At 41.9% G+C, this 18,254-nt stretch overlaps 2 protein-coding genes across 4 annotated transcripts in view; one reads left to right on the top strand and one right to left on the bottom strand.

The window, feature by feature from the left end:
* Positions 1–10,966, bottom strand: part of marveld2b (MARVEL domain containing 2b) — a 15,670-nt gene extending 4,704 nt beyond the window's left edge. The window contains exons 1-6 of one of the 3 annotated variants that reach the window (XM_024260103.2): positions 10,778–10,966; positions 6,413–7,652; positions 3,762–3,797; positions 3,512–3,690; positions 3,092–3,263; positions 2,964–3,014 (exon numbers count right to left, since the gene is read on the bottom strand). In XM_024260103.2, the coding sequence (XP_024115871.1) occupies positions 2,964–3,014; positions 3,092–3,263; positions 3,512–3,690; positions 3,762–3,797; positions 6,413–7,652; positions 10,778–10,800 (1,701 nt within the window). In that variant the 5' untranslated portion in view covers positions 10,801–10,966. Of the gene's footprint in view, positions 1–2,963; positions 3,015–3,091; positions 3,264–3,511; positions 3,691–3,761; positions 3,798–6,412; positions 7,653–10,625; positions 10,660–10,683 lie in introns of those variants that run through there. The other 2 variants (XM_024260104.2, XM_036213714.1) reach the window with 2 other exon arrangements.
* Positions 10,967–15,577: 4,611 nt separating this feature from the next.
* Positions 15,578–18,254, top strand: sdf2l1 (stromal cell-derived factor 2-like 1). Its single transcript, XM_024260094.2, has 3 exons — positions 15,578–15,829; positions 17,105–17,301; positions 17,632–18,254. The coding sequence occupies exons 1-3, from the start codon at positions 15,646–15,648 to the stop codon at positions 17,908–17,910; spliced, it is 660 nt and encodes a 219-aa protein (XP_024115862.1). The 5' UTR covers positions 15,578–15,645; the 3' UTR covers positions 17,911–18,254.

Genomic DNA, 18,254 nt, shown 5'->3' with positions numbered 1-18,254 from the left:
AAAATTGAATTGAATTGAATTGAATCTGACCTGCTGGGTTTCCGTCATCATGAGAACAGAGAGAAATGTCCTAAAACAACAGCAGGAGTTAGTGGATGATCTGAAAGCAGCTGGAACTGCAGCCACCAAGAAAACCACCAGGAAGACTTCACACCACAAGGGATTAACGTCTAGCAGAGATAAAGTCCTCCTGATGAAGAAGACACACGAGCAGATCCTCCTGAAGTTTGTCCATGAATACCTTCAGGATTCAGAGACAGACTGACAGAGAAGCTGCTGTGGTCAGATCAGACCAACATGGAGATCTTTGGCATCAACCCAACCGTTTGTAGGAAGAGAAATTCTATCTGTGACTCCACCATCCTCACTGTCAAGCATGGAGGTGGAAGCATTATGGTTCGGGGTGAGTTCCTTCACTGTGTGAGTATCTGAATAAAAATAGGGTTTGTATGGATCTTTAACGGGATCATGACCCAAAACATTCAGCCAAGACAACCAAGGAATGTCTGAAGAAGAACCAGGTGAAGGTCATGGAGTGGTGAGTCAGTCTCTGGACCTCAGTCCTCTGGAAAACCTCTGGAGAGAGAGTTGCTAAGCAACTGACACCAGATCTGAAGGATTTAGAACAGGGGTGTCAAAACGTTTTGCAGGGAGGACTAGATTTGGTGAGGTGAAACATTTTGAGGGCCACCTGCATATGGAGAGAAAACAGACTCACTTCAATTTGTAGGTGCGTCATTCTTGATTAGGATCTGTGCATGTGCATTCTTGATTTGTGCATGTGCAATGTAGGATTCACATCAATTATTGCGCTTGGACACACGTAAATGTGTGCGTGCAATTCAGAAAGTGCATGTTGACCACACTTAAAATGTGTGGCCAAGAGAAAAACAGATCTTGGACGCACGTAAAATACGGCAGTGTGCATGTTGACCGTGCTTTTTAAATGTGGCGATCATGATTTTCCATACGTTTTCGTGCTACTCGCATGTATTTACATGCAAATAACATCAGTCTTTCCGGGAATATATTTATTTTTAAAGGGATAATTGTTTTAGAAACATTTATTTCGACTTTTTAATATTAATTATCAGGAATATCTGTTTTAAAAAGTGGAAAAATGCCAGGTTTCACCAGATATTGTTAACAATCCAAGCTCAAAACGGCTGATAAGAAAACTCTGATGAACAAGCATTTTAGTAGTACTTGAATGCATCACTTACAGAGGAATCAGTGAGACGTGAAAAGAGTCTCAGCAAAGATTCGTACTTAACTGTTTTATGTGTGGGTAAGAGGTGATTTGTGCGTAATTTTTAAAGTTTAGTTTCAAGCTGTTGTCATTTTAATTTGTGCATGTGTGAATTGTATTTTTCTAATTTTGTAATTGTTTTACTTATGCACAAAACATATTATATGAGCTACAAATCCAAAATACACACGTACAAATCCAAGGCTATGGACAAATCAAGAGTACACATCCACAGATCGTAATTTACGCACAAAGCAAGAATTACGCATCCACAAATCAAAGTGAACCTATTTTCTCTCCATACCTGCATTCTTTGATTACTTAGTATGACATTAAATACAAATGAACTATTTGATACAAACCCCAATGCACTTGCATACTTTTAATTTCATCTTCTTATAGAACAAAAAAATAGCTAAGTACTTTCATCTTCTTGACCGCTTCGTCCCTGGCCCCGGTCGCGGGGGTGCCGGAGCCTAACCCGGCTGCTGAAAGGCGAAGGCGGGGTACACCCTGGACAGGTCGCCAGTCTGTCGCAGGGCCTCAATCACACACACATTCACTCTCACATTCACACCTAGGGGCAATTTAGAGTCACCAATGAACCTATGAAGCATGCTTTTGGACGGTGGGAGGAAGCCGGAGTCCCTGGTGAAAACCCACGCATGCACGGGGAGAACATGCAAACTCCACACAGAAAGGTCCCAGCCGGGAGTCAAACCGGGGCCTTCTCGCTGTGAGGCAAGAGCGCTAACCACTGCGCCACCTCGCAGCCCATAGCTAAATACAATTTCACCAAAATTACTGTCAATTTCACATCTAAAGGTCATGCAACACTCTTTCCCAGTCTTAGTTAGCATCTCTCTTCTCCCTCTTGATTTTGAACTCCTTCAAGACAACAATCTCTTGTCATAGTCAGCAGACATAGACGTGGTAAATCTCCTGTCCGTCCTGGGAGAGGATCTCTCCCTCATGTGGACATCCTTATGGTTTCTTCTTTTTTCCTGAATTTAGCTTTTTTTAGGAGTTTTTTCTTACTGGGAGGGAGGGTCTAAGGGCAGGGATAACCAGTTTTATTTACTCAGTTTAGCAATTAGCTACTGTTAATATTTTATGATTAACTCCCTGCTTCTGTAAAATTACCTGTGTGAAGCCCAATGAGGCAATTGTTTTTGTGATATTGGGCTATAGAAATAACATTGAATTAAATTGAATTCATAGAATCACAATGAAGAAATTGTACACAGTCTTTAGAAAGTGCTGGGGCTGTGAGTATATTATGGATTTCATGACAGGAGCCTGTGAGCCAGTGATGAGCAGGACTTACGACATGCCATTTAGAATAATTTGTAAAGAAAGATGGACCAAAATCTCTCCTGGTATGAGCAGAAACCTGATCATCAACTACAGGAAACCTTTGGGCTGATATTAAAGGTACAAGTTGGATTTCCATCAATGAAATGCATATACATTTGTTCAAGCGGCTTTCTTGATTTTCTATGCGATTTTTGATCTCTCACTGTTCAGAGGAACGAACCATCATGTTTCGGTTCTGTGGTCCTGTGAAGGACTATCATCATTTGCAGCTCTTGCTAGAACTTCTGAACTGCTGGAGTTTTGTGAGGAATGGGATTTCAGTGTAAATCAAAGTGATATGAAGAAGGAAAGGCTGTTAGAGTACGAGATGTTTCCAGAACATCACAATGGTACTCACGGCTTTCTTCATTCGGTAGTCCATCAGGATTTTGTTGATGCGCTCCTGCTCCTGCAGTGAAACCGACATCAATCAGCCTGTGTACATAGAGGCGTGTCTGAGCATGCTCAGTACGGAGCTGTTTTTACCATCTGGCTGGACGGTCTGGAGGCGAGGTCCTGCATCATCCTGTCCATCTCCTCAAACTTCTGGGCCATTGCTTGAACCTCTTTGTGGAGGTCCCCGTACTCGGCGTACTGGTCAGTAAACACAGCCTTGTACCGGTCCCGATCCTCAGCCGATTGGATACTGGGATACTTCCTGTGTAAACAGGATGCAGAGAGTCTTCTTGAGCTGAGGAACAATTCTGATCTAAGTCACAAAGAGGCCAGGCAGCCCTTTTGCACTGTTCAGTAAAACACTGGCCCATTGATTTAAAGACAACTTTTCCTCACAAAGTTTGAAAACGGACATTGAAAGTCCCAAAGCTGGAGGGGAAAACGAAAGGTTTTTCAATTTGAATAAATGGGATTAGCTGAACATCAGGTCTCTGGAAATACAGAACTCACACCACATAGTCGGCTATAACCACGGGTTTGGGGATGTGACCAGCTGGAATGTGACCGTGAAGGATCTCTGGCTCCGCCGCCATTAAGGAAGACCCCACGGGGGCATTTCGTGCGTTCATGATGTCAGGCTGGACGGTTGGCAGAGGCGTCTGCTCGGAGGCCCGAGAGACCGAATCCAGCTGGCGAAGAAAAAGGAAGAATTCAGACGGCCGCTGAGCTTCAGAGACGGAAGCAGATAGGGTTAACTTACAATCGGCAGCGGAACCGAAGAGCCGATAGTCTTCATCTGAGAAAAAGATGAGGAGGATTAGATGTTTGCCGAGGTCACGTCACTCATTACTCTCTCACTTGAGAAAAGCACCACTGGATCAGGTCTAAAAACTCATGTCATCAGTAAAGAGGAATATCAGATGTTTGTGCACACACTGAGCAGTCAATGCTCACAGCTCCTCAAAAGGAAGACGAGCGCTTTGAGTGTCATTCACCATCAGATGATATAATGTAAATCACGTCATGGTAGTGTATAGTGTCGCCTCCTAGGTTCTAATCTTGGCCGGATGTTTCTTGTATGAAGTTTGAATGGCGTGGCATGTGGTTCTAGGTGTGAATGTTATGATTATGTGACCCCTCAACAGACAGGTGACCTGTTCAGGATGGGGTCATGGTGCTACTAGAGGCCCTAGTACCCCCATGACCCCAAAAGAGATTCAGTAGAAATGGAGGAGCGGATGGATGGGCAGTGCTTCTTGTGTTTCCTTCAAACTCCAGACGGTGTTTGGATTTTACAAAATAAAAATATATATAATCAACTTTGTCTGGTATAGCCATGATACTTAAGTAAATGACCGTGTCTGATGTAACATCTACTTACAATGAACATTTTTTTTCAGTTGTCCCTTTATAAATTCTTCAACAGTTCTAATAGTAAAAGGGAATTACCCCTCTCTTCCACAAAGGTTGTTTCTTTGTCCACAGCTTAAGGTGATTCAGAAATAAGACACCTTTTCCTTTCTCAAACTAAAAAAGATCTTTGTTTCCTTTGTTTTTCTTTCAGTGTTTGTATTACAATGTATCAAATGAATAATCTGAATAAAGCCAAACTAAGCGGTTGGAGAGCACTTGATTAACATCAGGTCTTTCATGAGGGCTACGTCAATAATGTGATTGGTGACACCTGATGCAGGAATAGGCAGGCTGGTAGATCCTGAGGCGCCACTGGTGACGCAAAATCTTTAACATACTGTCACTTTTCAACCAGTGATCATGATAATTCTAGCTGCTTAGGCTTTGTTTGTTGTCTGCTGTGAAGGTCATGTTATATTACATTAAAATATACCTAACCTGTCTCAGTCAAAATTTTATTTTTCAATACTAATTATCGATTTATCTCATCTTGAAACATCTTATTTTAATGGTTTAGGTTGACTCAATTTGATTAACAACTTGCCTCAGACAGATCGATCTTGTTGGATTATAGCAATATGTATCAATTCATTGGTTAAGTCGATAAATCATAAAACCCTTGATAAAAGTTCTTCATTCATCAGAATTTTAACTCATAAAACACATCTTAACCTAACTTGTGCAGACTTGTTCAGGAGCTTCAAACCAGACTCCATCCCTCTTTGCTAAACATGGAAATACTTTTACATTTCTGAGTTTACTCCAGCGGTTGTGTTATGTGTGTATCTGCACAACTATCACTGAACTTTGTTGCTTGGTTTGTCCACTGCTCATGACTTTAGTGCTCAAAGCTCCTTGTTCTTCTAATGCTCAGCCACTGTAGCTTGGCACTCCCAAAAATGTTTAGAATTGGCCCAGAGCAGCAGTGGTTCATTTTCAACTAGTAAGTGAACTACACCAAATCTGTTTTGAAGCAGACCAAGACTTCCTCTTTTAACAGGTGTCAGTGCACTTATTTACTCCAGTCCACACGTGATCTGGACTGGAGTTGGAAACGAACTCTATAGCTTTAACCAAATCAAAGGACGTAGGTCACATGTGTCAACGTCGAGGCCCTGGGGCCGGATCCGGCCCTCCTGGTAATTCTATCCGGCCCTCCAGATCATTTTTATTTATTTTTAATAATGACCCGATGTTCTAACTTGTATATATTTGACAACAAATATTTTTATGGAGAGTAAAATATTGAAAGTTATTGAAGGTTTAAGTTGATTTATTCTGGACTAAAATTGCTGCCTTTTTATTATTCATAATTATGTAAAAAAGTTACAGTTTTAAAAATTGGTGTTCTGATAGCTTTTTGGACTGTTTACTAAGATTTGTTTAATCTATTTTAGAGTTTAGCTAATATTTCAGCTACAGGCTAGCTGTTTTGGCTACCTTAAATTTTTCTTTTTAAGTTTTTTAAGACTGTTTTGGAGGATATTAAGAAGTTTAGTTAGTCTTTTCAGCTACATTCTAGCTGTTTTTTTTTTTAACTTTTTTAGGCTAATTTGGCAGTTTGCTAATATTTTAGCTGACTATCAGCCTCACATTTTCAGCTATTAACCTCAGCATTATCACAGGTAATGCTATACATCTAGTTCATAATTATGTTAAAAAGTTTTGAAGTTCTAAAAATGTAGTTTTAGAGTGTTCAATAAATGTTTATCTTGTTTGGTCCATGACCTAAGGTGTGTTTTAGATTTTGGCCCCTTCTCTGATTGAGTTTGACACTCCTGACATGGGTCCATACCCGAAACAGGGAGTCCAATCTCTGTCATTGTCCTGTTTCTTTATGACCCCCTTGGCCCCTAAACTTTCTGAAAACATGTGATCTGTATTTGTTTAGCATCAGGGCTGATGGGCACTGATTTTCACAAACAGGGACCACACCCCGTGTGTTTGGACATGAGCTGCAAGGTGGTGAAGCAGGTGAGTGTGGGTTGAAAAGCAGACCTCCTGGGCGTACGCCTCCCTTCTCATCCTGGCAGCTTCGTGTCTCCACAGTTTCAGGCAAACTGCAGCACTGATGAAGTACAGCACCATGTTGATGAAGAGGAAGATGATGGCTGCAGTCTGGCCGGCCTCCGTGCGGCAGAAGGCTCCGCTCAGGCCATTGTTGAAGACAGGCATGTTGCACAGGCCTCCACGGGTGGTGTCCCTAACATACACTATCCCTGCAGCCATGTAGAGGACCGCCAGAACCAAGTTGATGGCACACTCGGTCAGGGGCCACCAGGACGAGTCCAGCAGGATGGCTCTGTAGTACAGGGTCATTCCTATGACGACCAGGATGATCGTCACTATCCAGGCAAGGCCAGCCACCACCAGGACAAAAGGGGTCTTTGGACCGGAGTAGGAACTGGCCCCGTATCCACCAACACCGCCCCCGAGCCCGCCGTAGAGCTGTGGCTGCGAGTAGCCATACATGTTGAACCACTCGTTGTCCTTGTGAACATAGGCACAGACACAGGCGAACACGGCGGCGCCCAGCAGCAACTGAACGCAGCCGAGGATCCTGAGCAGGCCGGCCCAGGATTTCATGTAGGCGTAGCGCTGGTGGTACTCCTCCACTCGCTCCTGGTAGGTCTGAGTGGAGATGTTGCTGGGGGCGGTGGACATGAGGTCCCGAGCCTCTGCGCCCAGCAGCAGCGCTTCTTGCTCCTTCTGGTAGCTGCTGTAAGGCCGGGTGGAGCCTGGGAGAGAAGGGGATGGGGGCGCAGAGTTCGGCGGAGAGCAGGGCACCCCCTCTGTGGTGTGGGACTTGAGGTTTTTTTTGGATGAAAGGGCAGAGGAGTGGTTGGAAGGCACAGAGGTGACAGACTGGGTTTTGGAGCCGCGGTTTCTGCTGCTGCCACGAAAGAAGTTTTTCACGGAGTCGGGGATGAAGCGGTGGACCGGCTTGATGTCCATGGCGTCGCAGTCGCCTTCGGGGGGCTCACTGTCACTGGGGGGGTAAAAGGTCTCTGGCCCAACTGCTGGCTGGTCAGGGAGTGGAGGCGGGGGAAGGGGGTCCAAGCTCGACGCTGGCACCTGCGTCATTCCGTATGAGGTTGGTGGTGGTGGCGGCGGGGGTAGCTGGGTGTTAAAATATGGGGCGTCTGCAGCAACCTCATCGTAGATTGTAAAGTCCCTGACCCGGTCGAACCTGGCCGCAAACCCTCCTGAAGACATCTGGACCAGGACTGTGCGCCGCCTGTGGGACCAAACATAGGGAGTCCATGAGACCTCATCTGATCTGCTTCTCTGCTCTCTAACAGTGGTGAAAAGGGAAACGTGGGGTGTCACGGACAGTATGGGGGGGGGCTTTGATTCAGAGGAAGGTAGAAACTTACAAAAATGATTCAAAAAGTAAAATTGTAAGTAGATAGCTAACCCTTTAACACCGGAGCTCCAGTGTTTAAGTTCACACCGCTTTTCTCCTTTAAAATCTGCTAGAATTGTGTAGATCGCATTAATGGTTGAAAAGTTACAGTATGTGAAGGATTTTGGGTTTAAAGTCATGTGTCAAAGTCAAGGCCCCTCCAGGTAATTCTATCCAGCCCTCCAGATCCTTTTATTTTATCGTATTAATGACCCGATGTTATTTTGTGGTTATTTCTAACTTGTATAATTTTATAAAAATATATTTTTATGGAGAGTAAAATATTGAAAGTCATTTAAGGTTTAAGTTGATTTATTCTGGAATAATATTCCTGCTTTTTATTATTAATAGTAATGTTAAAAATTTACATTTTAGAGTTTTAAAAATTGGCATTCTGCAAGCTTTTTGGACTATTTTGGCATTTACTAAGATTTGTTTAGGGCTACTTTGGCGATTAGCTAATATTTCAGCTGCATGACAGCTGTTTTGGTTAATTTAGTATTTCTTTGTTTTTTTTTTAAAGCTGTTTTAAAGTTTGGCTAATATTTCAGCTATATGCTAGGTGTTCTGGCTAATTTAGGATTTTTTTGTTTTTTTAGGCTGATTTGGAGCTAGGCTAATATTTACACACTAGCTGTTTTGGCTATTTTAGTCTTTTTTCCATTATTCAGGCTACTTTGAAGTTTAGCTGTTTTTTCAGCTAAAGGCTAGCTGTTTTGACTAACCTTTGTTTTTTTTCTTAGTTTTTTTAGGCTAATTTGGCATTTAGCTAATATTTTAGCTGGCTATCACCTTCGGTGATTTCAGCTATCAGTTTCAGCATCTTCAGCTTACAGCATTCACACTACCATTATCACAGGTAATCCTATATATCTAGTTCATAATTATGTTAAAATGTTACGGTTTTAAAGTTTCAAAAAAGTAGTTTTAGAGTGTTCAATAAATGTTTATCCTGTTCGGCCCGTGACATAAGGTGTGTTTTGGATTTTGGCCCCCTGTGCGACTGAGTCTGATACCCCTGCTATAGCTGATCGCAGTGGGACTTTTAAAACAAGTGTACTTGGTGGTCTACAAAAGTTTGAACATGTTCTGATGGTATTGTGTCAAAACAATGTGACATGAAAACCCCTCAGATGTTGGTCTCCTATGATTTCCCCACAACATTTTTTGCTTTCTTTGGAGTATCTTATCAAGTTCCTCAGACTACCAGCCATTCATTAAAACCCCTCAAACCACGGAACGTTCATCTGAATGGTCATACCAAACCATTTGTACCATACTATTGGTTAAAAGGCAGACTCTAAAAGTAAGAGGCAGTGCTGCCCTGCTTGACGCTCAGCATTAGGCGGGTGAAACCACCAAATGGGTCTTAAACACGGCTATGTCTGTAGATCACCGCTTTCCCAGGGGATGGGTCAAATGTGGAAAGCTAATTCCACACCCAGGTGTGTGACAAACTAATGGGATTTAAATGTTAACTTAACATTAACTACATGATTTAAGTCACTAATCATTTTCAACCATCAATTTTCTGAAACCTCTAAATCCCTTTCAGGGTCATGAGGTTGCTGGAGCCTATCATTGCTACTGTTGTGGGGTACACCCTAGACCAGGGCTCTGCAACCTGCTGCTCCATTTCCATTTTTGTTGCTCTTTACCTTTAAAGAACAATGATACGTTTGAATAAATAAGAAATTGGTTAAGTTTTGCTACTTCTGTTTAGATTTTGAACATGTCAACAGCTAAGCTAAGAAAATTAAATTTACTGTCAGAAATTCTGTAGAAATGATCTGTAAATTTGTGTTTTTAATTCATAGTTAGTTAAATAAAAGTCTCTAAACATTGCTTTATTTTTTCAATTTAGTTTTTTGTACTTATTGTGTCACAGCCAAGATCAGGGGGGGTCAAACTCAATCCCCCAGGGGACCAAAATCCAAATAAATCACTGAAGCTGATAGCCAGCTAAAATATTATCGAAATGCCAAATTAGCCAAAAAACAACAACAAAAAGCAAAACAAAGGTTAGCCAAAACAGCTAGCCTGTAGCTGAAACATTAGCTAATCTTCGAAATGGCCTTAAAAACAACAAAAAAAAAGCCTAAAGTAGCCAAAATAGCTAGCATGTAGCTGAAATACTAGCTAACCTCCAAAATAGCTTAAAAAATCTTAGAAAATGCCAAAACAGTCCAAAAAAACTCGCAGAATGCCAATTTTTAAAACTGTAACTTTTTAACATAATCATGAATAATAAAAAGGCAGAAATATTATTCTAGAATAAAGCAGTTTGAACCTTAAATAACTTTCAATATTTAACCCTCATATATTTTCTCAAAATTATACAAGTTGGAAATGGGCGTAGGATAACATCAGGCCATTAATAGCAACAAAATAAAATGATCTGGAGGGTCGGATTGAATTACCCGGAGGGCCGGATTCGGCCCCCGGGCCTTGACGTTGACACATGTGTCTTAGATGATCAACAGACCACACCCCCTGAATGTTTTAGCCTCCACTTCAGCTTCAAGTGACCATGCATGATAAGGACCACGATCACTGTGGAAATACTTCCATCACAACACTTGACTTTAAAAACACCATCAGGATAAGATGTCTGATTCACATCTGAACGATGAAAGAACCCCCTCAAACCCTGCCCCCCCACTCAGAGCCCTTCTCTACCCTGACTGAGACCTGACCTCCCACGCTGCAGCTCCTGACCAGAACAAAGCACAGACATGCACTCCTGACAACACCTGAGCTCCTGCCTGAGCAGAGTCCCTGAAACCTGTCCAAACATTTACCCACTTTAGAGATCCAAGGAGGACATCCGGTTCTCCTGGAAAAGGGGGTCTGGGAGACCTACCTTGTGATGGGTCCGTGTGTCGGCCTGCCGTGCTCTAACTGAACCAGGTCGGCCGGAGACAGGACTGACAGGTGTACTCGTCACTCAGACTCACCTAACCAGTCTGACCAGCCTCATGATGCGTTCACTGCTTCCTCCAGTGTCAGGATTTTCAGTATTCACTCAAACTTTGAATAGTTTACTTAACCAGCAATAAAAAGTATTGAAGGAACCACCCACAGATGTAATCTAAGGATGTTACTCATAAAAGTTTTCTGTGGGGGATCCATGAGTGGCCCCCAAATCATTGGGGGGCGCTAGAGGGACATCCTGAAGTTAAAGATAACTAAACAGAAGTCACATGCTCTCTTTAGTGTATGGGGATTGGGTGGCATTTAACACACTTAAGATGGTATTTGTTGGATGTTTGTTGTATAAATTGTTGTACAAATTGTGTGTGCTTGTTGTCAAATATTTTGGAAGTGACAACGATTGACAGCTACTCATTTTTAATCAGACTGATTTAAAACAAATACCATCAAAATGATCCGGAAGCAGAAGCAGGAAAAATGAAGGTAAAATACTAAAGTTGATGTATTTTATTTTTGAGTTTTGTCTTTTTTCATTTGTTTTTGTCTTGTCAGCCCCGACTTTATCTTCCTCATAAAATCAGACTTGAAAACACGCTGTCCTTAGCTAAAGTAGTACATATGAAGTTTATTTTATTAGATATACTTGAGTATAAGTATAAGAATAGCAAATATACTTCAGACCTTGTGTTTGGAGTGTAGAAGTTGAACGTAAACTAACCGAATACTTCTTTTTGGAACATTTAAGCTTGCAATTTATAGATAGTATTTAAAAAGTAAACTTCAAGCATGTCTTTGTTTCAGCATAGACTAAATATACTTGTAGTACACTAAAATATGACACTTTTTGCTGTTGGGTCATAGACTGAAAACAGAGGGACAGCACGCCCTGAGTGATGGAGGAGTTGTATAGGACGGATGAGTGTCTCACATTTTTGTTGCTCATCATTACTTCAGGATTGTGTTTCCTAAGTGGTTTAAGTAGCTCTAATGATAACATTGAAACAGGATTTGTGAGAAACTTTTTTAATCCCTGGTGGAAAATGCTAGAATTTTCAGTTTTGTTGCTGCTGTCAAAATTAAACAACGCTAGGGTTTGTTTTAAAAGTAACGTTTCTTAATGTGAGGATTTTTCTTTTTTCTTTCTTTTACAGCTATGAAAATAAAAAGACTTCGCTTTTTCTGTCATGTAAACAAGGGGTGTCAAACTCAAACAACTAAGCAAAGAAAGTTAAATTTACTGTCAAAAATTCTGTAGAAATGATCTTTAAATTTGTGGTTTTAACTTATAGTTAGTCAAATAAAAGTCTCTAAGCATTGTTTTATTTTCAGTTTAGTTTTTTGTACTTATTGTATCAAAGCTAAGATCAGGGGTGTCAAACTCAATCACAAGGGGGCAAAATCTAAAACACACCTTAGGTCGTGAGTCGAACTGGATAAACATTTATTGAACACACTAAAACTACATTTTAAAACTTTAAAACTGTAACTTTTAACATAATTATGAATTAGATTCATAGTTTAACCTTTGATAATGCTAGTGAGAATGCTGTAAGTTGAATTTGACCACTGAAGATGCTAGTGCTGATAGTTGAAGATGCTGAAGATAAAATATTAGCTAAATGCCAAATTAGCATTTATCTAAAAAAAAAAAAGCCTAAATAAGCCAAAACAGCTAGCATTAAGCTAAAATATTAGCTAAACTTCAAAATGGACTAAAGAAATCTTAGTAAATGCCAAAATACTCCAAAAAGTTAGTAGAAGGCCTCTCAGAGAAGCAGTCGCAGTCAGAGGTTCATCTCTCTGCGCTGCAGAACAGAGAGGTTCAGGAGGTCTTTTATCCCGACTGCCATGAGGTTTTATAACAGGCACTGCTGACTGCACATGTTACTGCACATTTTATTGTATTTGCATTTTATCTGCACATTTTATTTATTTATTCTGCGCATTTTATTTAGTCTGTACTTTCTATTTATTTATTTTATCATTCCTATTTTAAGGTAACTTTTAGTATTCTTTTTATCACACTCGTGTTTTTATTATGTTCATGTTCTGTTTATCTATGCTTTATTTTACTGAGTTGTTAATCTTATGTCTTTTTAGTGTGACTGCTGGTGTGCATGGTTGAGGTACCAGACAGGGAATTTCTCTCTGCAGAGATTAATAAAGTATCTATCTATCTATTAAAAACTTTAAACCTTAACTTTTTAACATGATTATGAATAATAAAAAGGCAGCTACAGGAATATTAATCCAGAATAAATTAGCCCTCCAGCCCTCTGGATAGAATTACCCGGAGGGCCGGATCTGGCCCCCGGGCCTCGACTTTGACACATGTGATGTAGAGATGCTAGATAAAGGTGATTTTGGAGTAAAGGTGATTTAATGCATATTAGAATCGGTATTTCTGAAATGGTTAAAGTTTTGCATGCCTTGCAGGGGATCTATCCCAAACCAAATCTTTGATATTTTCTTTAGTGAATCAGGAGTATGATTTATTTCTGAATTGTGTGGATCATTGAAGGATTGTGAATCTTTATTCTTTACATTGTAAAACATGTTCTGTTGGCGTGACAGAACACAGCATACTGAATACAGTTCTGATCACAGAATTCAGCCTCAGAGCAGAGACCAGCTTACAGGTTTTTTCCAAGTCTCTTTACATGTTCTCTCACATTTAAACGGATGAACAAACTCTTCTTCTTCACCGTCTCAGTTCAGCACCTGCAGGTTATCAGCTCAAATCCCACATGCTCTCCTCCAGCTTCTCTGAGCATCCCACAGCACACAAACCTCCCTCAGAGGACAGTCAGTTGTTTACTTCTGCAGGAGATCACCCAATGACTGCAGGGACAGGCTCCACCCCTAAAACGACAGAGGATGTGAAACCGAAGGGGGGATGATGTCAGCAGCAAACAAAAGAGTAGAAACCATTTTATTTTTAACTCTAGTTGATCAGCAGCTGGCAGGAAGACAAACATTCCCACCTCTCCAAAGATGTACAAACTCTTAAAACTCAAACGTAAAAAATCTGCTGCTCTTTCTCACAATCTACAAGGTCTTCTTCACAGTTTGAGTTTGGCTTTCTAAATACTTTCATGCAAAAAAGCTCAACAGGAAGATGTGGTGTCTTGATTCTGAGCTCAGAAGAAGACTAACGTTAGCAGGAGTTCATGAGGGCATGAATGTAGACCAGACATAGACGACAAAACCCAAAGAGATTCAGAAAAACTCTTCACAGGTCTGTTGAGAGGAGGGTGAGTCTTTAATTGTGATAGTCAGATAACCACAGAGAGACCTCTCCCCTCTTACAGGAAGTGCTGCAGGCTAATCATGCAGGCGAGCTTTCTCAGGTGGAAAGAAGTTGACTCTGCAGCTCCAGTTTCCCCCACAGCTCCTCCTCAGACCTCTTTGTGTTGCTGGTTCTTCCACCTGAGCAACTTCTCTTTCTTTCCAGCTTTTTAGATTCCACCTGTCCGACTGTCTCCTAAGGAAAGTCATCACCATCACTGCCGTCAAATCATTAAAAACTACAGAGAATAAATGTTGCAAATGTTTGATTACTTTCAAATTGGTGTTGCTGCTCCTCCTCTGACAGTTTCCTCTTCTAGGTTAGATCTAGACAATAATTGAAGTCACTTCATCAACTGTTAAAGGAGAGCCCAAAATGCACAAACACAACATCATCTGCAAAAAGCAGGGATGACATCCTGTGAGCCCCAAAACAAACTCTCTCCAGCTCTAGAGTGAAACTAGAAATTCTATCCTTAAAAGTTATGAACAGAACAGCTAAGAGTCTCCCAGCAAACATGCACTGGAAACAGGTTCAACTGACTGCTACGAACATAAACCAGACTCCTGGTCTGGTATTAAAGAAGTCAACACTCTGTTGTCCTAGGCATTGACTGTACATAGAGAACTGGATAGAGTGACCCCTCCCCTCTGGCGTTCCGAACAGGAAGTACCTGCTGGTTCCAACAAGCCAAAATCCCATAAACTTCTATAGAGTAATAAACAGCTGTTTCTCAGTCATTCTGTTGGTCAGAATAAACATTTTTGTTCCAAAACCTTTTAAAATGTACTTGTTAAATAATAAAAAATCTTTATTGCAAAATATTCAAGTTATAAACTGACCAATCAGATGCTTTCTTGCCCCCCTTATAAGGTTATAAATGTTTGATTGACATTTTCTCCCAAGCTAACTTTCGGTGGTAGGGGGTGTGGACTTTCGACAAGCTCCCTCCTGATAGGTGAGAGTGGTTGCCATAGAAACGTCAACTCCGACCAATCACTCCTTATTGGTTTCAACATGGTGATATCCGTATCGCATAGAAATGGAGAATGAATTGACATTGGGGCAAGTTCTTTGCATGATGTCACAGGTGATTTGTCCATCTCTGTATGTGTCAATGATTTGGTGTACATATATTCCTACATATAATTGAGTAACAGAAGAACAAATAAATGAATATCTGATAGAAAATTGCAATACATGCTTTGAAATAACACATTTGAAAGAATTATTTGTTATCCAATTTATTTGAACGAATCAATTATTACAACTAAAATAGGAAAAAGTAAATAAAACATTTGATGGACTTTATTCTTTTCATGATTTAATAAATCACAATTAACTGATCAATGAGTGAGCGCGATAAGAAAGACTATTGAATGAACGAAGAATTAATGAATGAACGTAGAAATTAAACGACTTTAGAATCTTCACTTCCTGGTTGTCACCAATGTTGTGACGGCACATCGGTGCGCAGTGACCAATCACAGGGCAGCACGCGCCCACGTGTCAGGGACTTGTCACGCCGTGATTGGTGGAGCGCAGCGACAGCGGGAGGAAAGTCCCGCCTGCGGGTGCCGGTGTGTTTGAGTCAGGTCAGAGATGGATGCTGCCGTCGCTGTCCGCGGGCTTGTGGGCTCGGTTCTGTCGGTCCTGCTGCTACTGAGCTCCGGCTGCGGTGCCAAAGAACCGGAACTGAACCACGTGACCTGCGGCTCCCTGGTGAAGCTGCTGAACACGCGCCATAACGTCCGACTGCACTCACACGACGTCAAATACGGCTCAGGTAAGACCGGTTCGGTTCCCCAAGGAGGTGCTGGTTTGACTTAGTTCTGCAGCGACCCAAACGGACCGGTTTGAAATGTGGACTTGGTATCATCCGGGTTGAACTGGGCCTGAATTGCAGAATTCTGCTCCGTGGTTGAGACAGAGCGTTTCCTCTGGGGACAAGGGCGTCACACGCTTCTCTGGGGGGCCCAGAGCCCAACAAGGCCCCCTTTAACAGGTGTTCACCTTCAGTTAAAATTAATCTGACAATCTAGTTTACATATAATTTACTTTATAATAAATTAAGTTAGTTTTCTGTTTGAAAGACACTGTTAAAATGTGAAAGAATCCAAACTATAATAATAAATGTAACCACATTCATAGAATAATTAATGTTGGAGGTCAGATCTGGAAAGATGAACATATTTGAGGCTCTACTTTCCTGCTTATCACATATTTTATTTCTTTATTAAAGAAAACATCAGTTTAGTTTTGACAAACTGACTTTAATTTTTTGAGTCCACGTTAAATAGTGACATTTCAGGGATTTATAATTTTAAAATAAATATTATAGTGAAAAAAATAGGTTTTTAATTCCAAACAAGTAACAGTGTGCATATTAAAGGTCATTGGTAGATTAATGAGGGTTATTTGGGGATGCAGATAATTCCTCATGTCTTTGGTGAACCATGCACCAATGCATGGAGACTTGTGTGTTTGAAGTAAAAAAAAAAAATCAAAAAAAAAATAGAATCCAAACTGCATGTGGAAACGTACAAATGTGTAAAATCTTAGTTTTGTAAACACTGTTCTGGAAGCAGAACTTTTTTTTAACTTTTTTTTTTTCCTAAGTTCCACTCAATCGTTATAACAAACTAAACTCTGTTCCTCTGAGGTTCTGTTCATACAATCCAAACACCTGCACTGTGCATGGCTGTTCTGTTCAGAGTCATGTGACCTACATAAACTGTTTCTGCAAAGTTCATGACCTCACCTAACCTCTGATGGTTTTCCAGAGGAGCTGACCTTCTTCCTGGTTTGGACCCTTTTGGATCTTTGATTCGAAGGCTGTTTCTAGTTGCTTGAGCAGATTTTGAGCTGATGGAGAACCAGACTTATTCAGAAAGAGTGTCATGTGGGTTACTGCACCACTGATAACAGCAGGATCCAGTGATCTGGGTCAAATACCAGACTGGAACCAGAGATCCACTTCAGTATTTAGTTTTCTTTTGTGAGAGATCTGCAGCTGTTCAACTTTGTGTGTGTGTTGTGTGTGTTTGTGTTGTGTGTGCAGGCAGCGGGCAGCAGTCTGTAACTGGGGTGGAGAACGCTGAAGATGCCAACAGTTACTGGCAGATCCGGGGGAAACCGGACCGTCCGTGTCAGCGCGGGTCGCCCATCAAGTGCGGTCAGGCCATCCGCATCACGCACATGAAGACGGGTCGGAACCTCCACTCGCATCACTTCAGCTCCCCGCTGTCCAACAACCAGGTAGCGTCTCCCTTTGATGTTTTTATTTATTTATTTTTTACATATCTTTTTCTGGTCTCAAAGTCCTAAAGCAGCACGGCGCCGGGGCAGGAGTCTATCTGGTTCTGTTTATTTGATATAAACAGAACCAGTTTAAGCAGAGCATGAAGTGTTTGTGTTCTTTTAGGTTCTGGTTTAAAACAGTTGCTATCACACCATTACTGGTTCTGCTCAGGTTCTGGTGTCAGGTCTGGAGCTCACTGCAGCTCAGCGGGGTGTTCCTGTGGTTCTGATCAGATGTTTGTTCTCCCTGAAGCAGCAGGTCATTTATCCGAGTCTCGTGTCCCGCAGGAGGTCAGCGCCTTTGGAGAGAACGGCCAGGGCGACGACCTGGACGTGTGGACGGTGCAGTGTGACGGCGTGCTGTGGGAGCGCGACGAGGCTGTGCGCTTTAAGCACGTGGGCACGGAGGTGTTCCTGAGCGTCACGGGCGAGCAGTACGGACACCCCATCCGGGGCCAGCGCGAGGTGCACGGCATGAACTCCCCCGGCCAGCACAGCTGGTGGCGCACCATGGAGGGGGTCTTCATCCAGCCCAGCATGGAGCCGCTGCGCCACGACGAACTCTGACATCCCGGATGTAAATGCAGACTGCTGACGCCGCGCCTGGCGTGGGGGGTGGGGGTTATGGTCGGGGTGGTTTAGATGCTCCAAAAAAATGTTGTTTGTTTTATGAACTTAAGGATGAAGGAAGACGTGAACAGCATCCATGTTGAACTCCAGAGGAGCTTTGGGATTGGCTCAGCTTCACTGAGACTTTAGCGTCCTGCAGGGGGCGCCACATTCCCTCATCGTCCTGTGGGGCGCCTCATTCCCTCATCGTCCTGCAGGGGGCGCCACATTCCGTCATTGTCCTCGGCTGCCGACTTCAGACTGAAACCGGTTTTTAAGGTCCCATTTGTAGTTTTTCAGCA

Source organism: Oryzias melastigma, linkage group LG9 (assembly GCF_002922805.2).
Source record: "Oryzias melastigma strain HK-1 linkage group LG9, ASM292280v2, whole genome shotgun sequence".
In the NCBI taxonomy this organism is placed as follows: Eukaryota; Metazoa; Chordata; class Actinopteri; order Beloniformes; family Adrianichthyidae; genus Oryzias; species Oryzias melastigma.
The sequence above is the reverse complement of the archived record's forward strand: the minus strand, read 5'-3'. Positions and strand labels throughout refer to the sequence as shown.

Excerpts from the sequence above, each read along its gene's own strand:
- sdf2l1 (XM_024260094.2), top strand. The coding sequence starts at position 15,646 with ATGGATGCTGCCGTCGCTGTCCGCGGGCTTGTGGGCTCGGTTCTGTCG. Across the intron at positions 15,830-17,104 it reads CGACGTCAAATACGGCTCAG|GCAGCGGGCAGCAGTCTGTA; the intron begins GTAAGACCGGTT and ends TTGTGTGTGCAG. Across the intron at positions 17,302-17,631 it reads CCCCGCTGTCCAACAACCAG|GAGGTCAGCGCCTTTGGAGA; the intron begins GTAGCGTCTCCC and ends CGTGTCCCGCAG.